This window comes from Myxocyprinus asiaticus, chromosome 38 (assembly GCF_019703515.2).
Source record: "Myxocyprinus asiaticus isolate MX2 ecotype Aquarium Trade chromosome 38, UBuf_Myxa_2, whole genome shotgun sequence".
Classification (NCBI taxonomy): domain Eukaryota; kingdom Metazoa; phylum Chordata; class Actinopteri; order Cypriniformes; family Catostomidae; genus Myxocyprinus; species Myxocyprinus asiaticus.
In genome coordinates, this window is record NC_059381.1 from 30845208 (window position 1) to 30870884 (window position 25677).

At 35.7% G+C, this 25677-nt stretch overlaps 1 protein-coding gene across 4 annotated transcripts in view; it reads left to right on the forward strand.

Annotated features, from left to right (window-relative positions):
* The window catches only part of ebf1b (EBF transcription factor 1b), a 177768-nt gene extending 158880 nt beyond the window's left edge, over positions 1-18888 (forward strand). For 2 of the 4 annotated variants that reach the window (XM_051677466.1, XM_051677467.1), the window contains exons 12-17: positions 5244-5309; positions 5404-5581; positions 6275-6454; positions 11133-11327; positions 11671-11739; positions 15958-18888. In XM_051677466.1, coding sequence (XP_051533426.1) covers positions 5244-5309; positions 5404-5581; positions 6275-6454; positions 11133-11327; positions 11671-11738 — 687 coding nt within the window. In that variant the 3' untranslated portion in view covers position 11739; positions 15958-18888. The remainder of the gene's footprint in view (positions 1-5243; positions 5310-5403; positions 5582-6274; positions 6455-11132; positions 11328-11670; positions 11740-15957) is intronic. The other 2 variants (XM_051677468.1, XM_051677469.1) reach the window with 1 other exon arrangement.
* Positions 18889-25677: the final 6789 nt, after the last annotated feature.

Sequence of the window (25677 nt, forward strand, 5' to 3'; positions counted from 1 at the left end):
CAGTGTGATGTATAGAGTCTACAGGGTGTTTTTGCTATACAATATTCATCATTCACCTCTGCTCCCCATCTTTTCTGCTGTATCTGATTGATGTTTTGGCTAAACTCACACGTACTGGGAATTCACTGCCTCCAGGCTGACCCGTGTTCATTCGGAGCCTTTCGTTCGCCCATATCCCATTCATGCTCCCCCTCACTGGGCTGCAGTGGGACTCTCCTCCGCCTCCTTGCTCTCACTGCAGGATGTATCGCTCTAACAGCTCCCTATGATGATAATGAGAGGTTAACACAGTGCCAGCATGGCCATAATTGAGTGAATTTAGCACCTTGGACAGCGCACTAAAACTCCTCGTTGCTTGCCTGACCCCCCATCAAATTTTGTTTGTGCGTTTCTGTGTGTATGTGTGTGGGGCAACACACCCCAGGGCTGATTGAGAGGCAATATTTTTCAACACAGCGCTCACACATGCTAAGGGGTAAGATCCTGGTAAAGGTTGCATGCAGAGGAGGGGAGCAATTTTTTGCCTGTCACTCTGTTAGCTGGAGCTGTGCCCTTCTGCATTAACTTCTCTCAAAGACCTCCCGCTCGCATACAGCTCTTGAAAAAATTAAGAGACCACTGCTAAATTATCAGTTTCTCTAGATTTACTATTTATAGGTATATATTTGAGTAAAATTTACATTTTCTTATTCTATGAAGTACTGACAACATTTCTCCCAAATTCCAAATAAAAATATTGTCATTTAGAGCATTTATTTGCAGAAAATGACAACTGGTCAAAATAACAAAAAAAGATGCAGTGTTTTCAGACCTCGAATGATGCAAAGAAAACAATTTCATATTCATTTTTAAACAACACAATACTAATGTTTTAACTTAGGTAGAGTTCAGAAATCAGTATTTGGTGGAATAACCCTGATTTCCAATCACAGCTTTCATGTGTCTTGGCATGGTCCCTACCAGTCTTTCACATTGCTGTTGGGTGACTTTATGCCACTCCTGGCACAAAAATTCAAGCAGCTCAGCTTTGTTTGATGGCTTGTGGCCATCCATCTTCCTCTTGATCACATTCCAGAGGTTTTCAATGGGGTTCAGGTCTGGAGATTGGGCTGGCCATGACAGGGTCTTGATCTAGTGGTCCTCCATCCACACTTTGATTGAACTGGCCGTGTGGCATGGAGCATTGTCCTGCTGGAAAAACCAATCCTCAGAGTTGAGGAACATTGTCAGAACAGAAGGAAGCCAGTTTTCTTCCAGGATAACCTTGTACGTGGCTTGATTCACGTGTCCTTCACAAAGACGAAACTGCCCGATTCCAGCCTTGCTGAAGCACCCCCAGATCATCACCGATCCTCCACCTTGTCATCTAATGGGTAGAAGGAGACCTGGGGAGGCCTTCAAGCCACAGTGTCTCGCACCCACTGTGAAATTTGGTGGATCGGTGATTATCTGGGGGTGCTATACTGGACTATTCAATTCGATTTGTGAATCTTATTTGGAGAATTATTTTATAAATAACTTCCTTTGTATAAGTTTAACTTGTAATGTATGTTACAAGTTTATGTTATTGCAGTTAATAAGAAGATATTGCTTTTGTAACTACTTAAAGCAGGCAAAGACCATTTATAATATGATCACGTCATAAAGTCTTTTGACTGTTTACACTATACAGCACTTATATGATTCACTTTATTAGCTTCTGCTGCGTTAAATTTGGATGTTGCTTGTGTTATAATGTATTATACTCTTATAATGCATTACAAGTTTAATATAATGCATTACAATTATAACAATGAATAGGGGAAGTCTTATAATGTATTATAACTGTAGTTATACTTATTTATAAGAAGTTATAACTTATTATAAGGTGTATTATAAGACATTATGGATGCAGCATAATCAGGTTTGGGGAGTAACGAAATACAAGTAACAGGATTACGTATTTAAAATACAAAATATAAGTAACTGTATTCCACTACAGTTACAATTTAAATAATTGGTAATTAGAATACAGTTACATTCAAAAAGTATTTTGATTACTGAAGAGATTACTTTGCATTTTATTGTCATTTGTTTCATTTAATATTTAGTCCTTTCAGATGGAAAACATTTATACATATAAATGATGCGATCCAAAGTGCATTTGAACAGCGGTGAAACACTTTCTTATGATGTGTCACATTCATACGAGCAGACAGAGAAGCACGTTTGAAGTAAGTTTGGAGCAGAGGAAATAGAAATAAACCTTGTGTAAATTGTCAGCTTTACGCTAAGCTTAAATGCTATTTCTAGACATTTTACATGCACATGTTACCAGGCACAATCATATTTTTTTACCAAGAAAATTCATGTTGGATCATAATTTCTTTTTTCTAGTAAGACCTTTGATATTAGGGCAAAAATCATATTCTTGATAATATTTTTTATATTGTTTTCCTGTAAAAATATCTAAAAATACTTAAAACAAGATCAATTAGATTCTTCTTGTTTTAGAAACAACACTGCATAAGATATTTAGGTTTTTCAGAGAATGTATTTTTAACATGTGTATTTTGTCTCACTGTACTGGCAGAGTTTTTATAGTCAAAACAAGAGAAAAAATCTACCAGTGCTGAAGAAGTAATCCAAAGTATTTAGAATACGTTACTGACCTTGAATAATCTAACAAAATATGTTACAAATTACATTTTACAGCATGTATTCGGTAATCTGTAGTGGTTACCTGTAATCAGTCATATTACAGTGGTATCTGTAATCAAAAGTAACCCTCTCAACCCTGAGTATAATGCATGCATAATGCCTTTACAATGCATTATAAATATAGGCTTTATAGAAAGTGTTACCATAATTTCTTTTGGAATTATTTACAATGATATGAATGTGACAGTTTAAGCAAGAATGGTATTAAATACAACCTACATTAATTTGCATGCAACAATTTGAGTTAGAACGGTTTTACGTTTCTATTTCCTTTTAGAAGAATGTAATAGTGTACGTAAGAATAGCTTCATGAACAATTCACCTTCCTATGGAAGCGATAGTTTACGTAAAATTGGTTTTATGAATGATTTACTTTGGTGATATAATTTACATTAATTTGCATGCGACAGTTTACGCAAGAATGGTTTTACGAACTATTTACATTGATATGAATGCAACAATGTATATAAGAATGCTTTTACAAACAATTCCTCTTCTTATGAAAGAGATAATCTAAGAATGGTTTTACAAATTATTTACATTCATTTGAATACACAATTTACATAATAATGGTTTTACGAACTGTTTACATTCAGAAGAATGCAACAGTGTATGTAAAAATAGTTATTCAAACAATTTACCTTCTTATGAAAGTGGTAATTTACGTAAAAATTGTTTTACGAATGATTTACACCGGTGATATAATTTACATTCATTTGTATGCAACAATTTACGTAAGAATGGTTTTACGAACTATTTACATTCATAAGAATGCAACAGTATACTTAAGAATAGTTTTATGTACAATTCACCTTCTTATGAAAGCGATAATTGACATAAAAAATGGTTTTATGAATGATTAACATCAGTTATATAGTTTAAATTAATTTGCATGGGACAATTTATGTAAGAATGGTTTTACGAACTATTTACATTTATATAAATGCAACAATGTATATAAGAATGGTTTCATGAACAATTCCCCTTCTGATGAAAGAGATAATGTAAGAATGATTTTCCAAAAGATTTACATTAATTTGTATGCAAAAATTAACGTAATAATGGTTTTACGAACTATTTACATTCATAAGAATGCAACAGTGTACTTAAGAATAGATTTATGAACAATTCACTTTCTTATAAAAACAATAATTTAGGTAAAAATGGTTTTACGAATGATTTACAATGTTATGACTGTGACAATTTACAAAAGAATGGTTTTAGATACAGTTTACATTCATTTATATGCAAAAATTTACATAAGAATTTGCATTCATATGAATGTAACAATGTATTTAATAATGGTTTTACGATCAGTTCACCTTCCAAAGCGATAATTAAAAGGATGGATGGTTTTATGAATGATTCACAATGATATGAATGCGACAATTTACGCAAGAATGATTGTAGGAACAATTTACATTAATATGCATGCGACAGTTTTTAAGAATGGTTTTACAAATTATTTACATTCATATAAATGTGTCAGTTTGCATAAGAACAGTTGAACAATTTATTTATATTGACATCAATGCAATTTGCACCGAAATTTGACCTGCTTGTCTTTCATAAATGAGGCCCAGTGTGATTTCAAGTGATCACATGAAAAGCATTTTAGATTTATAATTTCCACATGTGAAATCATGTAATCACATTGTGAGAATCTTGCGAAATGTTCCAAAACCATGCAAAAATAATGTGATGACAGTTGTAAAAGTACAAAGTAAAATTCATGTTGTTTCTCCATATTCATATTGCTTCGCTAATTTGCCTTTGATTGCTTTTGAAGTTTAATGACCAACCTGTATGTTGTGTGTTTCATGTTACTGCACTAACCGCTATGAACAATTGTTTGGAATACAGCATTTAGCATATGAACTGTCTCAGGTCGAGTTAATCAAGTCAGCTCTTCTCCCATGCTAACAGATCTCATTGTTAGTTGTGGTGATATTGCATAAGCCACATAATCACATTATTAAACAACACAAAAGCTGGTAATGTTTTCCAGCCATTGCACTTAAACAATCATGACACCCGCCGTTCTTCTTCCCCATTATGTCACTGTGCTGAAAAGCGTATGGTAAAGTAATTACTTCTCATTAGCGGGAATGCATCGATTCCATTTCTGATGTACCGTCATCACAACAGCTCTTACGAGCGCTGGCTTTCTGCTGAGTTATTGCCCAGCACTGCAAACCGAGTGACCTTCATTGCAAACATAGATTGCATTGTCCTTTCTCAATGCAAAGCAGATGTTTGCTGAAATACTGCACTTTCTCATCTTGACAGACACTGAACAATTGAGCAAACATCAGCTCCATGTCTTCCACTTGGCTGTGATGTTATTAAACATAACTTCAACTCTTTTTTGTATGTGGAAGGAAGAACATTACATTGTATAGTTACAGCTGGAAAAAAAACAGCCTCTAAGCTAAATGTTAAAAAGAATGTATTATGGATTGTACAGTGCATCTATAAAGAATGGACTGAGAATGGAACTGGTTTTAAATCTTTTTCTTTTCTCTGTTTTATTGTCAACACAGGAAGTGATTTTAAAGAGAGCCGCAGATCTGGTTGAAGCACTTTATGGAATGCCCCATAACAACCAGGTGAGGAACATACTCAGATTAACTTTTGGCCCCCACTGTAGAGTATATTCTTACAAAGTGTTAAATTGTGAGATGATGGCTAATTTTTCTTTAGGAAATCATTCTTAAGCGAGCAGCAGACATCGCTGAGGCCCTTTACAATGTGCCACGAAACCACAACCAGCTGACAGGCCTGACCAACAGCTCTGTGCATGCAAGCATGATGGGTGTAAACTCCTTCACTGGACAGCTAGCTGTTAACGTCTCAGACTCGTCTCAGGGTGGAAGCCAGGGTAAGATATTCTCTCCATCTCCCTCTTTCTTTATCTCTCGCTCTCCTTCACGCACACTTGCACAAAAGCAATCTAAAGCGGAAAACATTTGTTGGATAAAGTTAATCTAAACTGGGACTATAATGAAGTGATTCTTGAGAATTTAAGAAACTAATCCAAGACTAACATGTGACAAATATGTTTTCAACACTTACAGTACATTCTAACCTTCTGCATTGTCCCATTTTGGAAGTCACTACTTTTAACATTTTGCATTCTCTAAAATGGTCTTTTGGACATTTTCCATTGCAAAAGTATTGTTTTTTGGACATACCATGGTAGTACCTCGGAGTACTTTGTAAATATCATTGTAATCATTTAGTGCCTTGGTATTTTTCTAAGTATCTCGGTATTACTATCTGACACCATCACTGTACCATCCCTTACAAAATAATACTGTAGTACTACCATGGTAGAGTTATGGTATCAGATGTTATACTATAATACATTTATATATACAATGGTGCTGAAACTGTACCATGGTAGTTTCATGATTCTCCGTGGTACTCCAAAGCATGGTCGTTTTATAGTAATGTACATGTCCAAAAAGTGATAGTAATACCATAGTACTATTCTGCACTTTTTTGTATTTGATGGTACTGCCACAGTACTTGTACTGTAGGGTTGACTAAGTTGTCTGTTGTCTGGCTGCAGGTTTCAGTCGTAACACGAGTAGTGTATCTCCGCATGGTTATGTGCCGAGCTCCACACCTCAGCAGAGCAGTTACAGTACAGTCTCCACCAGTATGAATGGCTACGGAAACAGCACCATGACAAACCTGACCGGCTCCCCGAGTTTCCTGAACGGCTCTGCCGCCAATTCACCCTATGCCAGTGAGTATCTACTTGGGTTCCAGATATGAAAAAACTTACCTTAAGTATTAAACTTTGGCACATAACTTACACTGTTATCTATTGAGGAGAGCTATGCCATTTTCATCCTGTAAAATGATAAGATGAATGAAAAAAATCATATTTATATCATAGTGAATATTACCAGATACTTGTGGGTGAGCTCTTTGGACTAGTAAGCAACCACCTAACAACCATCCAAAACACCCTATTTAACCACCAAGAAACCAACTCAGAACACTCTAGCAATTGCAACATGCTAAAACCACTTCAAACTCCTTAGCAACTGCAATGCAACACTCTAGCAAACACTCACAAATACCTACAATAGCATTGTTTCCTTTTGCAAGGAACTGCAATAAACTACTCTATTTAAAAGAGGTATTTGTGTAAATTTTCTATTGATGTATCAGCAGTTATTCATTAAATATCAATGATCAAATGATGGAAAGGAGCATTTAGTTTCTAGCTATAAGCAGTATAAGCGGCCACTTAGGGCCCCTGAGCCACCAGGGGGCACCGCAAAACAAGGTTGTTGTTGTTTGTTTTTTGTTTTTTTCATTTTAAAATGTTTTTTTTTTAAGTATACTAAAAACTGCAAATAAGACTCAGGCAGCTGTTATGGCTCAATTAGACAGATTGTTGGGGGCCCCCTTGTGGCCAGAGAGGGAAGGGAGAATGTAACTGCAATTCATGGTTTGGCCTGGATCCGGGGGGGGCTTGCTGTGTAGTCAAGCTCACTTTCGGCATGTTACAGAGATGATTCAGGTGTTTGGATCACAGTGGTGATTAATGCTGTACAGTCCCGGTAGAGTGTGTCAGATCATGGTGATCTGCTGCATCCTCCGCTATATTGCATTCCACATTGGCCAGCAAGATCGGAACTGCATGTGCAATTGTGTTCAGCAGCGATTTTGTGGGCATGTTTGCACAATTGCCTGTTCTGCATAATTATTTTAGTGAATTGAGTGCTAAACCAGCACAGACAGCGTGTGCAAATAACCAGTGCTCTTTCCGGGCGCAATTCATTCTTGGTGAATTCTCCCATCAGTTGTTTATGCGGTATTACTAATTCAGGCATTTCTAATTTTATCACAGTGAATATTATATAATATTAGATACTTGAGAATTCACTCTTTTCGATTTGACCAGTAAGCAATCACCTGGAAAACACCCAGAACACCCTAGCAACTGCATAGCAACACAGTAAAAAACATTTAGAACTCCTTAGCAACTGCATAGCAATGCTCTAGCAAACAACCACAACACCCTACAGTAGCATTATTCCCTTTTGCAAGGGACTGCACCATTCACATTTTCTTAAGAAAAAAAAAGTAAAAAATTTAGTTTATGCAGTATTACCAAATCAGGCATTTCTGCCTATAATTGGATCTATGTATAATTCTTAATATTTTCCCAAAATAACTTTTTGAATCTTAGAATTTGACTGCAGGATAGCTTACTTTAATTCACATGTTGCAACAAGCTCTTCTTTCCATGCAAACTTCTGTGTTTGATGCAAAGTCATTGCAGGATGTCTGACAGTGTGGGCCTTTAGGTCTGATCGAATTCCCAACTGGGATTTCCCGCAATTCCCTCTCTGCAGTCTGTTTTCAACAGCTCTTAAAAAGTTCTTTCCTCCTCAACTGCCTGCACTCTCTTTCATTTACTCGTCTGACAGTGCCACCTCACTCAAGCTGTTATTTATTGTGCTAATTCTTAATTGCTTGCTCTTTCCAATTAACTAGACAGAGAGAAAGTGAGAAAGAGACAAAATAATTGAAAACAGTCAGAGAGCGATGTGTTTGTTTGGCTTTATTATGACTAAAGCTGTGAGGGGGGTGTGTTTGTGGAATAATCTGACGCTAAATCTTCAAAAAGGCGAGACAAGTGTCATGCAAAACTTTAAGACAGAAACACCCCACACAAAGGAAAGGAATTCAGCAATGCAACCCTGCCCACTTTATCCTCCGTTGACTCACTTTTAAGAGCTCTCATTCCTTTCCCAGAGACAAAAGGGAAAGTTGTTGTGTTTGACTGCTACTATTAAAATTAAAGTCCATTTTGGTCTCCAAATTAAAGACGGTTAATTAAATCAATACAGTAACTGAAGGGGTAACAATTCAATTGCACTTCTAACATACTACTATGTTAATGAGTATTTTAAAAACCTTGCTGTGTCCATTAGATACATTCAATCAATGCCAGAGACCCCTGTTAAGCTCCCAGTTTTCAATAATTGAGTAGTAAGGGCTTGATAACAATGTGCCATTGTTTCAAGGTTTCGGCTGGCTGATATGCTAAACTACTTCAGTGTGGCAACCACAATAAATTCAACCATTTGAATTCATACATGATGATTATAAAACTAAAATCTACCCAAATAGATGATTATAAAATTAGCTCAGGTGCGGGTGCTAAATGTTAAAATTAAAGTGTGTAATTTTCAACCTCCTCTCATGGAATTTACCTGACAATGGCAACATTTTTGAAAAACAAAATTATGTGCTTTATTACACATTTGACTGCAGCTTCCCAGTAAAATGTCCAGTGGGGGGGAGGGTCCCAAAAGCGAGTGAAGTGATGCTATAATCAGAAGAGTTTTTTAAGGCGAATATTAGATGGAGGTTTTAATGAATAAAACGTACCTCCCTAACATAGGATTTTAACCTAAACCTAACCAATAGTGTGCATAATGATAAATGAAAGGTGAACAAACCAGAAATCCTTACCCTAAACCAATGCCTAAACCTAACCGATACTGTTCAAAAAGATAAATGAGAGGTAAACAAAACAGAAATCCTTACCCTAAACCAATGCTTAAACATAACCGATACTGTTCAAAAAGATAAATGAGAGGTGAACAAAACAGACATCCTTACCCTAAACCAATGCCTAAACATAACCGATACTGTTCAAAAAGATAAATGAGAGGTGAACAAAACAGACACACTTACCCTAAACCAACACCTAAACCTAACCGATACTGTTCAAAAAGATAAATGAGAGGTAAACAAAACAGACATCCTTACCCTTAACCAATGCCTAAACATAACCGATACTGTTCAAAAAGATAAATGAGAGGTAAACAAAACAGACATCCTTACCCTTAACCAATGCCTAAACATAACCGGTTGTGTTTTAAAAGCATCATTCCATGTTGTTTCTAAGGTACTTTTGCTTCACTTTCACTCCGAGCGTCCTTGGCTGGGCTCAAGGCTCGGTCTTCGAGTCCAAAGTTCAACACTCTATCAGATGAGCTACCGTGGAAGTTAATCACATTGGAATAAATGTGTAAATGTCGGTGGGTCTGTAATACATGCGTTAACGTATCAGTTTTCAAAGGATTTTTTAGCGTAAATGTGTTTTATATAATAACATAGCAGGGTGTGAGTAATAAAGAGCAAAATACATGTTAATAATGTCATAAACAGCCATAGTACCCGTGATTTGTGTGAAAGTGAATAAAACGCACAGTTTTTGTAGCACCTCTAGGGTTAATTTCACATACATAGAAAACATAGAAAGTTGCACGTAAACCTCAGTTTGCAAAAATGTTGTTATAGTAACGTTCATTCTATGAGACTAGGTTGGTAATTTTTGTCTCATAGAAACACATTACTATACATACATTTTGGCAAAATGGTTTTTATATGGCTCATTGTATATATCGTGGCAGTATCCTAATGAAATTATTTGTATTCCCTTTCAAACATATCACAAGCAAAACGACACAGAATGCTATCTTAAGACATCAAAATAATTTTACTACAGTGAATGACTTGTTAGGCGATATATTTTAGCATTAGCATTACATTACAGGTTTCAGGTTAGGGTTAGGTAGGTTAGGTTAGTACATAAGCATTAAGGTAAGGGTTAGATTAGGGATTAACATAAGTATTTAAAAGCTTGTTTGAGTGTGGTCAAATTGCATGGTAACTCAACTGAAAGCACGTAAATTCACACATGAGCTGAAAGCTTCATAGAAACACCACAAAATGATGTGGTTGCTTCAGCAATTGCGTTTTTTTCTTATGTATTTTTATGACACTATTGGTGAGCTTTAGGTTTAAGGTTTAGGGTAGGGAGGTAGATAGGTTTTGTTAAATTGAGCTCCACAGAGTGGACAATTCACTTGACTTGAAACTGTTGTGATATATATAAGGAGCCACATAATATCATTTTGCAAAAATTTCACCACAGTCAAGTTTTTTTTTTTTTTTTTCTCTGAGATCAGGCTCAAATATCAAAGATTTTTTACAAAGACTCCTTACATCTTCCATTGGTCAGACAAACACATAGTCCCTCCCCTGAACTCTCACCATTGTTTGAGCCAAAAGTTGACATGTTGCTCACAGTGCCACAGAGCCACAGTGTTTACACTCTTCAGGAAGTCAGATATGGTGAATGGGTTACTTCTACAGTAGTTTTCTCTGCAAATTAAATTGGGATTTTTTTTTTTTTATTATTATTATTGAAAAAATTACATGCTTCGCGGTAAATAAATAAAAACTGATCTCTGAGGAATGTTTAAGCAATTCTTTCAAATTGTTTTGTCTGAAGTGGTTCAGTTTAATTGAAACTAATCATTTTACCACAAAACTTTTCATTCCTTTTGTCTTTCCGCTATATTCAAAATATATTTGTCAACTTCCTGCAGTTGTTCCCTCCAGCCCCACCATGGCCTCCTCAACCAGCCTGCCCTCAAACTGCAGCAGCTCCTCTGGGATCTTCTCCTTCTCTCCAGCAAACATGGTTTCAGCTGTGAAGCAGAAGAGTGCCTTTGCTCCTGTCGTTCGACCCCAGTCCTCACCTCCTCCCACATGCACCAGCACCAATGGAAATGGTCTCCAAGGTAACACATTATTTTAATAACTTTAATTATGTCATAAAGCTTAGAATTATTTTGTGAAGTTTTGAAATATTTAAAACTACTGCATTGAAAATGATGTTGACCAAAAACACTGCATACATTTTACAACAATACATCAATGCAATAAAGACACTCTTTTTGGTTCTGCGTATAACAATAACACCACTAAAGTCCATTGAGGAACCTTGATGTAGTAAACTAGCAGAATGAATGTCTAACCTTCCCTTTGACATATTATACTCACCCATCATTCAGTCTGATATTAACCCTGACAGTCTCTCTCTCTTTCTGTTCCTTCCCCTCTTCTTCTCCCTACTGCCTTTAGATCAGTCTTTTGTCGACTCTAACAAGTACTCCACAGCCAGCGCGCTCCAGGGCCTGGCCTTCTCCTGAAGTATGTTACTCATCCATACTCTTCCATATTCACTGTTTCTGTATCCATCCATCCATCTATCCATCCAACCATCTATTTTAACAAGTAAAAGTGATATATAATGATAAAAACAAACATGTTTATTCTTTAATATCCAATGTTTCCTATAAATTCCATATATCATATTACAAGACTGGCTACAGGCTGTTTTTTGGCACAACATGCAGCAATCCCTTCAGCTGTGACTTATTGCTTAAACTGATAGTTCCAACTGAATTTGCTTGGTAAAATGTTGTTTAAATGAAAAATTGTGTATTTTAGCATGGCTGGAATGCTGTATTGACCAATCAGCATCTAGGACTGGAACTATTTGTTTCAATATTCAAGTTTCAACATATGTTATTAACCTGTGCATTTTTAAAAAGCATGTTTGGGAAGAGAATGGTATTGCTGTGTACATGTAGACATGCCTAATCTCTCATCACTCTGCCATTACATGTTAAACAATGCCAGTCATTTACAAATTATGTTACGTGCAATACACACTAAGATCACTCAACATAAATGTTGCTTAAAACTGTCCTTCCTGCGAGCATCAGCACGCTTTAGCAGTGTATTGCATTGCATTTTGACAAGCATCCCGCCCGCATTGCCCTACGAGCCCAGAACAATTAAACAAACTGCTTGCAAACAATTAGGAGTCGGTTGAGACAGTCTTAATCAAGCATTTCAAGTGTCTCATTTGTGCCAATATTGCACTGACACTGAAAATATATTAGGAATTATCCAAAAGGGTCACATTTTTTACGCAGATGTGAGAACATATTGCCGTGTTTAAAGAATTATTATGTGCAGAAAATATGAAACAATGTTCAGTCTCATTTATTTCAATAATGATGTCATCAGTATTCACAGGTATTAATATGTAATGTTTATACGTCATTTTTTTTTACATTTAAATAGAAAGTGAAACTTACACAACATAGTCTCATGACAACTCGTAATAATTCAGACAACATGGTGAAATCGTTAGATATTATACAACTTGTCTCATGCAAAAAGGTAAAATTTTTATTCCCATAGAAACCAACCAATCAACAAACAGAATTTCAAATCGTTACAATACAGGCATCAAATCTGAGCTAGCCTCCTATCCAACCCTTTTTTAAGAAAGGAAACATCTGTGAATAACATTTGGTTACTCATTCCAGTTGATTCATACAATACAAATTAGTAATGAATGTCAATAACCTTTAATACGCTTCCCTTGTCTTTTTCCAAACCCCAGTGTTTTATTTCTTCCGTGGTACACAAAATATATTTTTCTATTAAAATGATGGTAATTAGGTTTAGGTTTGGGTTAGGGGTCAAACTTAGGAAAACTCTTAATAATATTCGATGGTACATTTATTTTTCTCTATGACAGTAAAAGTCATACATTTTTGTATAAGCATACTTGTATGATTTCTAACGATTTCGCCATATTGTACCATTATTATGATTTGTCATGAGACTGGGTTAAACATACACAATCCCAAAGCAGGACTCTCATTTATTATTGAAACTTTATTTTCTTTAAATGTCAAATTTATTTATAAATGAAATTGAAAGGGGACTTATACGAGTAAAGTAATTTGCACTCTTTGTATGGCTGAATTTAATTATCATCAAACCTAAACAAGTATGAAACACCGGATCTAGTGTCATAAATAAACGCTACTAAAACTATCTTTTTGCAAACTAACATTTACGTGCTGCGTTCCACGTTTATCCACAGTTTCCTGGTGAAATTAACACTAGAGGCGCTACAACAACTGTGTATTTTATTCACTTTCACACAAATCATGGCTACAACAGCTGATTATGACTTTATAAACACTTATTTTTCACACTATTACTCACACACTGCTATGTTATGATATTGGAACACTTTTACTCAAACACATCATTTGAAAAACAATACATTATTACACACAATACATTTATACACAGTCCAATGTGATTAGCTATTGCTCACATCATAGAGTGTTGGATTTTGGACTCAGAAGATCATGGTTCAAGACCAGTCAAGCACGCAAGCTGACACATGAGACGAGAGTGTCATTGAAGCAACACAAGATGACGTGGTTGCTTAAAGGGGTCAGATGTTTTTTAATTGTTTTTATTATGTTCCTTGAAGTGAGCTTATAATGTTATAAAAGTGTTTTGCACAAAAAAAAAAAAAAAGAAAAATCATATATTTGTAAAACACGATCATTTTCCATCCTCATTCTGACCCTCTGTCAGAAATGCTTGGTTTTAGACGGCTTCTCCTTTGTAACTTGAAAGTAAACGCTATTACACCGTAATATATAAAATTTCACTCTGCTTTCTTCACACATAATACAATTATTCAACTCAAACAAATATTCTTTATCCATTTATGTATTGATTTGATAAGCAGCAGTGATTTCAAGCCCAAACCCAAAATCGATCATAGTCTTTATCATTCCTTCTTCTAGCAAGTACTGTTGCAATAGGCTGTATTTTATGGAAGCATCATAGGCAACATTCTCAATACATTAGAGCAGAAAGGAGGGAAATTGTCTTACCGCTTATCAAGCGCTGAAACTTTGCTTGTTGCAGAACAATCTGGAATAATGTTAAACAATGTAACATTCACCTCTTTGCAGCCTGGACTTGTTCAGAATCAGAATCTTTGTGACACCTGCGCTAAAAACAATCTAGACGCAGCACAACAAATGAAACAGAGTGCAGGTGCCTCGACGTGCATTTTTGAGACTTGAAGTTCTTTTTAACTTGGCATGGTGTCTAAAAATGTGCCGGTCCTGCGCGAGATGCTGAAGAAACAGCTAGACGCAATGCAACAGTCAAAGAGATTTGTCCAGCTTGTGTTTACATAGGAAATCAATGATGAGTTGATGAATAGAGCAGATGCATGCAAAAACGCGTTTGATGTGAACGGCCCCTAACTCATCCGTTCAGGCGTGCTGTGAGTGAGAGCGCAGAACACGTTCGTTAGGCCTGTTTATTTTTTCATTAATTAAACACCCCAATCCGAAGTCCTACTTGAAAAACTGACCCGAACCCAACCCGAAACGGATGGTCCCGTTAGGCCCAGTTTGGGTTACAGACCTCTACTTAGCGATAGATGGTGGCTTACTGTTTATTACAAACACACTGATAAATGAAAGATGAGAAATAAATGGTTTACTTATCAGCATAACTACAGGGTGCAATACATTTGGCACTGCCGCATATTTTAATAAAAGAAACATCTCACCTCGCAGCAGTGACTTGAGCCGATCTATCCTTAACCGTACACCCACGACGATGAAGCATGTTGTGGGCCGTGTCCATGCAAATAAGCAATGTGTTGTGACGTCATAAACACAAATTTCAAAACGAGACGTTTCAGCGGGGTGGTAACTATAAATGCTCTTTTTAGACTGGGGAGGAAGTTTTGAATTCTGAAATTGACAGGATGTTTTTAGAGTACAGTTACCTCTTATATGTCTAAAATTTCCTTTTCATTTCTCATTTTGTTTTTGGACACTATTGTTTAGGTTTAGGCATTGGTTAAGGGTAGCAATGTCTGTTTTGTTCACCTCTCATTTAATTTCAGAGCACTATTGGTTAGGTTTAGGTTAAAGTTTTAGGTTAAGGAGGTACATTTTACTCATTTAAACCGCCATCTAACATTCACCTTAAAATCCTCGTCTGATTCCAACATCATTTCACTCACTTTCGGCGCCCCCCGCTGGACATTTCACTGGGAAACTGCAGCCAAAAATGTTGCCAAGGTCACATAAATTATTATGAGACCAGGCTGGAAACACCATAGATGCTATGTTATAATGTCAAATTAAGTAAATGCATTATCTGCTCTAAAATTGATGCCGTTTAACATATTTGATTAACCCAATTTATTAAAAATGTAATACAATCAACCTTTGAATTTCATGAATTCAATACACTATTAACCTCAGTAGATTCGTAAACATATGAACATTTCTACAGTTGTTCGTGCATAAAAGACTTGACATTTTAGATGTTGTCAATATGTTGATATTGTACGTTTTAGTGTCTATACAAACGTACGGAAATCTAGGTGTGCTAGAACCACATGTTACATACAGATATCTATGAAATACCTATAAATACTAGTAAGATCACACTGAACTGTTTACAGAGTAGAGTGAATTAACACAGCCTGCCCATCTCTCTCTTTGTTCACAGTGATCCCTGGAATGATTGTTCCTCCCATGTAGGGTGTGTTTGTGTGTGTGTGCATGTGTGTGTGTGTGTGTGTGTTTGTTTGTGTGTAAAGAGACAGAGAAAGATGAAACACGCTGTTTCGTGCCACTGGTCTCACTGAGCGTGTGCAGAAGACTCCGGCGATGGACTGACCCCGCAGTCCTGCTCTGAAGGATGATAAACTACAAACTCAGGCCCTTTTTAAACTCAATTTGCTTTGAAACAAAAGCATAATAGAGGTAGAACAATATGAAAAAAAAAAAAGACAACAACATTGAACTGAACTATTGTACCTCCCTGTTTTGATGTTGAAATTTGTACTCACCTTGTAGACACTTTTTAAGATAAGGGGCAACAGCACAGACAATGCTTACCCGCCCTACACTAAAACATGAGATGTCTATTTATTTAAAAAAACAAACTTAACAGTTGTTGATTTGCCATCATATTTGTGTGTTTCTGTGTGTACCACTCTTTTATCAAATGACCTGACACGATATTACAGTGGTTTCTATTTATGATTTTTTTTATTTTTTTATTTTTTTTATTTTTTTTTTTTTTATGCTAAGTGAAGGATTACCAGTGATTTTTGTCCCACTGAATTTGAAAAATTGCTTTTGAAAAAAAAAGTAATAATTAAAAAAAAAAAAAAAATTTTTTTTTAAAACATCCTGTTCAGTTAGTCAAAAATATTCAATTAAAGAAAGAACATTTTGGGATTGGAACAACACAGGCGTATGTGATTTATGACATAATTTTCATTTTTGGGTGAACTATCCTTTTTAAGTCCTTAACTGATCATGTCAAGTGGTAAAAGTGTCCTTTTTGCCCTTTTTCCGTCTTTGAAAACCACATCAAATGTGTTATTGCCAATGAAAGAACTCCTCTCTTTTGCATTGCTATTGTCATGACATGATTGTTACACTCATATTTGTTAAGATTAGACATTTCATTCTCATCTTTACCCTGTTTTTTTTCATCAAATCATTATACTATGCCAAAATGTATAGACCAAACACTTACCCACAGTTACACAAAATAGACGCTGCACAAAGACAAATACGCATCATACACAGAGCCAAGAGGATCAAATAGCAAACTTTCTAATGAAGGATTCGTTTTTGTGAGAAAAAAACGCAAATGACAGAATCTTTATCAGTATGCCGTATGTTGTAATCTTCATATCTTTCATTTTAATTTGTTTGTTTTGTAGAAAAACTGTGATAACATCGATAATTTCTTTTGCAATGTGTAGTGCTTCCTCTAGTAGACAGATAATGTTAAGACTGAAATGACTGAAACGTTGCAGGAAGATGATTATTAAAGTATTTTAATGCTCATTGGAGCCGTTTTGCTCATTGGTTAACACCAGAATCATGTAGATCAGTCTTGTTTTTAGCACTGTGAAAGCTTTGTATGAAAGATTGAAGATCTAGATGAAGCCATTACTTTTGTTTGGGTTCTAGCGTGTGTTGTGTACAGAGTGATAAATATGTTTAATTTGTCTTTTATTTTGCCAAAGTCATTGTTTAAAATCTATTTATACATCAGAAAGGAGTCATAAGGCAGCTTTATACAACCTAGTGTCACTGATATAATGTTTACGCCAACCTTAGTGGATCTCATTGACTTTAGCTCTGAAGTTTTGATGATCACAAAGGGATATATGTAGGATATCCATAAGAATAATGTACGCGTATCGCTTCAATTTGTACATGCTTCATATCTCTTTTCCTCACGTTTGTGTGTTTTCGCTCATAATATGGTGATAATCTGTGTTTGTTATTTTGTCATCTGCCAATTTGTGTCCATAAATGTGATTTTGGAACTTCATTTTTATAGCAATTTTTGTATGTCAAAGTGCAACCATGTTTTTGTATTCCATTTGCATGAAGACATTTTTAAAAAAAATTTTTTTTTTTATGCGATATACCATTTATTTTATGTTATTTGTATTTTATTTTTCAGATGGCAATTATTATTATTTTTTGTTTAAATAGTAAATATTTTAAAGCAATGAACTTTGAGAATATATATATATATACATATATATATATATATATATATATATATATATATATATATATATTCACCAGGTAAACAATATAAGTATAGCCTGTCTTTTAATTTTGCTTCTCTGGAACTCTGAAAGGGGCAGATTTATTGTTTTAATAAACAGCGAATTTATTATCTTTTCTTCAAGAATCCATTTTTAAGAGGGGAAAAAAACAACGCAAATATCTGTTCCTATATTTTCCTCATCACTAAGTTCATAATCCTTCCACAATCTCGTGGCAGTGTACCAACAGGTAAATGTGTTAATGCAGATTTCTACATTCTTACATTATTTATTTATTTTTTTTTAATTTACTTAGATGGCTTGTTTGGTAAAAAAAAAAAAAAAAAAACAATAGTTCAACTATATAGAGTAACAGCACAAGAGTCTATACAGTTATTAGCTTCTACATCTCATTCCATGACACTTTTTCCTCTATAATTCATATGTCACCTTGTAATGATTTTTCATCCCATACTTTTTTTTGTATCACATCACAAAAAATCCCTACGTATTTAATTTTTCTGGTTCCCAACCCCCAATATCGGCTGATTATTTATTTTAAATTTTATGAATTATGGCTTTCCCCATTATTTAAGATTTCATAAAATGGGCATAAATTGTAAATGTGTCATTTGGTGCTCAATTGATTTACTGATTAATAAATCACACATCCAAACTGACAAGAAGTCTGCTATTATTCCTGTTGATCACATACTTTCAGTGGGCAGTTTTTACTGGTGAAAAAATATAAAAAAAGAAACTACTGTAAAGATTATGATTTTTAATTACCTTTGAACTGTAAAATAACTTTTTGACACTCACAATATTTAATTAAAGTTTCCTCTTGTCTGTGACTGTTCATTCTTTGTGTGTTTTGTGTGTGTGTGTGTGTGTGTGGGGGGGGGGGGGGGGGGGGACCACAGATTTTCTTGAAAACAAAAAAAAATACTGAAAAAAGTGGTACACTGAAATTGTTTCCTGAAATTGGACCTGTTTCTACTTGATCTAACCCATAAAAATGACTTTTGCTGGTGTAACCTTGTTTGTCTGGTTGATTTAGTCAGTTTAAATAACATATTTGACTTGAATAAGAAGTTTATTTAGATGCTACCACATGAAGTATACAGTATATTTAAGGTTACCTGTTTTTTTACAGTGTTATTTAACCTTTATATTTAGCAGATATTTACTTACTGTCTTTATGTTGAAGTATATGTAAAAATAATTATAATAATTTTTAAATTAGGCATGAAGTTTTCAGAAATGTGACTAGTATCTAATCAAGAAACATTGTTTCCATTTGTGGTCAGGTTAACTCCAGCAAAAACACATCGTAGAAAAATACAATAAAAAACTTATACTAACTTTAGGCTACTGCTACAGTGTGTATAACAGTCAGAGAACATCAGCATGTGACAATTCATTGCATTTTTTCATGTTTTATATGGGGTATTTTTATTTATTTAAATAGCTGAAGGAACTTATCAATCTGAAATCAACCTGATATTTCAATGTTAATTATATTTTTGAGCTAATGCCCTTGAGTTAAAGCCCTGAGGTCTCTGTGACTCCAAACAGACAAATCAGACTTAATGCTGATATGATGCTGCTGTATAAAGTTGGTTTGGGAAATCATGTCAAATGCGCTACTAATAATACAGTGTTTATGACCATGTAATAAGCATTTAATTACATATGAGTAAAGAAATGGAGTGGAGTTACAGTGTTACAGTGCAGGGGTTCAGGCTACTCTATGCAATTAGTTCCTTATTAGTAATATGGACCCATTTTAATGACTCGAGTTCATTAATATATAACATCCATCTGGCATGGAGAATATGCCCACTGCTTCTTTAACATATAAATGATGGCATTGGTCTTTTTTAATTAGTGTATTTGGCACATAATTGATTCATCATTTACATTTATTGTCATAAGTAGATACTGTACATATTTAAACTGGTTTAACTGGATTGAAAAATGTCTATCATCTGACCTCACATTGACCTTACTGTACAGTGAGGCTATAGGAGTTCAGTGGCAGTGCAGGTTTGACATTTGGATTTCACCCCCCAAATTATCTTTGGTAGTCTTTTATTCATGTAAACTTTGTGCTGATAGTTTTGGACATTTCACTGCTATTTTGAATTTCTCTGAACTCTTTGACTTGTCTTGTAGAAAATAAAAGTATAAAAAAGAGTCGAAATATAAAAATAGTAGCGCTGTCATATTAATGGGTTCATTTATTAATTACATTAAAAAAAAACATTTAAAAAAATTACAATAGTTCATCATGCCTCCTTACCTGTACATAAATTCCATTATAAAAGTACAAATGTAAGCTATTAGCAATTCAAGCTTGAAGTACATGTAACTTGGTGTTTTTACAAGCCATGTCAGAAGCGTGCAGTCAGTGCACCTCAACAAACTCACAAGTGGCGCAGCCACATGATGAAAGCCTGTCACAGGACACGTTCTTGACAGTTGGATGAAGCACAACAGAATGCAGGAATCTAGACAGGCTATTTTCAAAGTTTAAACTAATTTAAACTTGACACAGCATCCTTAAAATGCTGTGTTTTTGAAGCTGAAAACCAGTGAGATACTCTTAAATTGTCTGTCTGACACACATGTACATAAACGACAATTGAACAGACAGAACACTGTGTCCTGTGAGCAGTGTTAATCCCGTCAATGAAATCACTGATGAAAACGTTTGTTGAAAAAGTTTTTTTTCAACGATAACAAATACGAGATGAAAAAGATGCATCATGGTGATAATTTAACAAATTAATTAAAGCATAATGTTGATGGAAATATTACGAGAATAAATAATACGGCAAGATTTTAACAGTCCAAGATATAAACAGAAGAAGAAACATCTGTTTATAGAAGAAGATATTACATATGGATTCATCTAATCCAATAATCCAGAATGTTTTTTTTTTTCTCCCTTTTTTTCCCCAATTTGGAATGCCAATTCCCAATGCACTCAAGTCCTTGTGGTGGTGTAGTGACTCGCCTCAATCCGGGTGGCGGAGAACGAATCTCAGTCGCCTCCGTGTCTGAGACCGTCAATCCGTGCATTTTATCACGTGGCTTGTTGAGCGCGTTACCGCCGAGACATAACACGTGTCACCGCAACATCCACGCACAACTCACCACGCGCCCCACCGAAAGCGAACCACATTATAGTGACCACGAAAAGGTTACCCCATGTGACTCTACCCTCCCTAGCAACCAGGCCAATTTGGTTACTTAGGAGGCCTGGCAGGAGTCACTGAGCACGCCCTGGGATTCGAACTCGCGAACTCCAGGGGTGGTATTCAGCGTCTTTATTCACTGAGCTACCCAGGTCCCCTGAATGTTGGGGATTTTTAAACTTGAGCTGCGTGAGTTGAACCAAAGTCTTTCTAGCAAGTCAGTCCACTGTCAGCCATCTTTGGAATGCCCCTGAGAAGCTATTTCCAGTCATGAAAGTGCAGCTCCTATCTACTTCAATGTGGAAAGACAGAAATCTCAAAAACGGTTGGTCAAGATTACAATCAAAGAACATATTTCAAATCAGCAGTAAAATCTGACAACACTGGTATCATAAATTGTGCTCCTTTACCTCAGATTACACAGAAAACTGCAATTTTCCCAGCTTGTATATCTAAAGTGCATGTGCATGACAGGCGATATCTGTATCTAAAAGGTAATTGGCTTATTTACCTGTAAGGAGGGACTTCCTTTCTATATCCGTTGACTGTTGGGCATTCCAAGTTCTCCCATTAAAGTGACCATCTCTGCTAAACAGTCTTTGGCTGAATGTGCTGAACACTGGCAAAATAAACCACTTTAAAACTGGTTAATAATATATCCTATTTATACATGCGATTAATTACTATATCCACAACATATATGTAATATTACCACTTATTACACAGCAGCTTGGAATACTCGATTCTGATTGGTCAATGGTTCCATTCTGGGTCTGCGAGCCATCTCTCCTGCTTCACGTAGCACACTGCGATCTCTTCAAGTAAGCTAATAAAATAATTTCGCAAAGCGTCGGGGTCCTGGTCATCCTGTCGGGGTTTATTGTGCGATAATAACCAGCTGACTGTACATTATCCCTGACTTACATCTGCACAGACAATGAAGCGAGTGAACAGGTGAACTTGAACAAAGTTAAGCACTAATCATAATATATGTAATTTGCGTTGCGTAACTTGATTTTCGTTGACTGATATTATATGCCATTTTAGTCAAGGCAAAATAGACTGACATTAATTAATATGACATGATGAAATATGAACTAATTTTGAAGGACATTTTTTTCAGAAGACTAAAACTATGACTAAAACAAAAAACTGTGTACAGGTGAGAACTTTGAAAACAGCATAGATTGACTAACTCAACTGCAAAATGGATTGTCATTTTTTGTATTGTCTAATCCATGCATTATTTGTCTGCCACAATAATGCAATACATTTCAATCAGAATTTCTTAACTGTTTTATTTATTATAGGCCCTTATATTAAGTTTTCAATTATTTAATTATTTACTATTATTTAAATATAATTACTTTTATTTTGAGGCCTTTTTCAGCAAATATTGATATGCAGCACACATTAATATTAATTGCGATAAATTTGATTAATTGGCATGCCATGAAATAAAAAAGCAATAATCAACAAACATTGCCGCACAAGTTACATTCTGAATTTTAAGAGTTAAAGGTTTTCCAAAACCCCTAACCCCAAGTATGAGCAATAGTACTTGTGATGCTTGCCTTAGCAAGCACGACTAACGAACATATGCATATTTTGTAATTCGTCCGCCGCAGTTGTTAAAGGATATAAAAATGCATTGCTTCCTCACTCTTTTGGGAAATCAAGTTTTTGCAATAAATTATAGGATAGAATTGCCAAATAATAATAGTCTAATAAAAACAGGCAGATGTGACCACCCGGAGGCTGTGTTTGCTGCTCTAAAGAAAATGGATGTGTGTATAGTATGTATGTTTCTGTGTAGAAACACAATCATTTTAAGAGGTAAAGATCTCTTAAGCACTAGCAGATGAATACTACACTTGATCTTCTTTTTTATTACCTTCAAGTATGCTGTGTGCACACATGTTCCCGCACAAACACACACACATGGCTGGGAGGTGTGTGTGACAGTGATGGGAATGCAGGGGGTTAAGTGACAGTGCTTAAGGCTTCCATTAGCTAATGGATCAGTGTGAGTGTGTCTCGCCACCTCCCTCCTGCGTTTAACCCCTGTGAGTCTCCCCCTCTCTCTCTGTCTGTCTGTTACACCAACCCACTCGTTTAATGCAGCCACAGAACAGATTGATGAATAATAGAGGACATAATTTAACAATCAGGGATGGAGAGCTATTTATCTTGACTGACAGGGAGGGACAGGAGGGGACGACTGATTTTGGGTCAGTTTTGCTCTGTAGAATGTAGTGAATCTGTTTAGAGTGGACTCAGGATCTATGAGCATACATCAACACAATCACAGCGTAGTGCACAATACAAAAGAGAAGCGTGTTGCCCTACACACATGTAACGACTCACAGTGGGGAATTCACTAATAATGAATAGTGCCTGTCGATAGTGTTGTGCACACATTAGCTCTGTTTCAAATGGGCCATCCACAGCCTGTTGACTGCTCTGATGTGGCCCGCAAGAGATTTTAGCAATAGAACAGAATTTGGCCCACTATTGAAAAATCATTTGAAATTATGTTCTGTTCTGTTCTGTGACGTGAAAGGCACTGTGCATCTAATTTTCAGCAACATTTGAGTAAAAATTACATTAATATAGTCCTAACCCTCACCGAAAAACTAAACCTGATCATGGGGTTCACTGGTGGCTTGTGGGCAGCTTGTACCGCTTATACCATGCCATGGCCTTGCAAGTGCACATTCTGCTGTATGACATGTTTTAACCACAGAAGTGATACAAACATGCCATAAAATACATAAAAAGATTCAGCAATGAATTTAGCTGGCATAAGTAGCTTCTGTTAACAGAATATCTAATCTGGAAGTGTCGATGTATTGACGGACTCCACTCTGAAATTGTCATCTTTAAATGTCTTATTTCTGCTGAACACACACTTTACAGCTCCACTGAGCTTGCACATCAACTGGTAGACATGGAGGAGGAAAGGGCAGAAATATAAATCATGTTTCAACAAGGATATATTTCACCATTTTTGCTGATACACACCTTCAACATATATTCATTTAGATTCATTTTAGACTGAGACAATTATATAGAGCAACATTTAGACTGAACATTTAAAAATTCTAAAGTTGAGGGTCCACCATACAATTGAAACATGAAATACAGCAATCTAGGGTGCAATTCCCAAAAGCATCTTTAGCCAACTATGGTTGCAAGTTCCATCGTTACCAACATAGTTAAATGATTTGGTGTTTCCTGAAACAGTTGTTCCAACGAATATTCGCAAACAGCATTGCAAAGTTGTGTGGTTGGAACTACAGCTCTCCACCTGTGGTTAGAAGCATAGTTTCTTGTTAGTTTGCTGTGTGGACATCATTTCACTTTGCTGAGGTTTCTTTATCTTTTATTGCTTATATATCTTTCATTCTATAAAGACTTTGACCATGTTTGCATGCATTTAAAAAAAACTACATATTCTGGGCATTTGCAAAAAAGTGCTGTTCTGAAACGACACATAAACACAAATGCAGCAGTTTAAGGGATTAAAGGCTGTTAAGAAAAAAGCGCTTTATCACACATGGTTTCTGTCGGAGAACACAGCTTTTATGTGTTTATGTTAACGTATAAGTAGAGTCTATATGTTTCTGAAGAGTGTGCATGTGCGTATGTGCTCAAGTGTGTCGGGGAACCCCAAAGTTTGATGTAGGGGGAAATCCATCTTTTGCTGGGCATGTAACACTGTGCATGCAGCTTTCATTTCTTCAACAACTTTCCCGCATTAAACGGTTTTCTGGTGTTCATGTAAATTAGCTTTTATAATTATATTAAATGTTCACTGAAGTTATTACTCCACCCCCTGTGTAACATCATTAACGACAGCTCTGTCTTGATGAACTAACGTGGTTCAAACGATGGATGTGTGACATAATTACTATGGTTCGGGAAACAGTCGTCACTAGCTAGTTCATTTGTCCAACAATGCATCGCACTATGGTGGTTATGCAGTGAGTTACGTCTTTGTATGGGAAACGCACCACGGTTCAGAATCGCATAATTAAACTATTAAAAATATACTGCAATATCAATAAAAATTTATTGTTTTATCTACTGATGTTGACTCTTTGGATATATATATTAGAACATTTACCTTGTAATATCAGAACTGAGCAAGTGAGTATGTTTAATTAATTGTTAATATTTCATCATTGTTGGCTAATGGTGAAAGCAAAGCACTGATTTGTTGCTGTAAGACAATGCTCGACTATGGTCTTCCTATCAGCATTTTCCAAATGAGCAGCATAACCACAGAGATAGGCCCTGATGATGTCATGAGAGCCTGTGGCCCCTGCACACTAAATAATTGAGATAATTACAATCTACAAACCTTAAGTCCCTTAAATATTTGACAAGGCACGTCCTGTGGGTCACATGGGCCTGCCAGAGACTTTAAAGCCATTA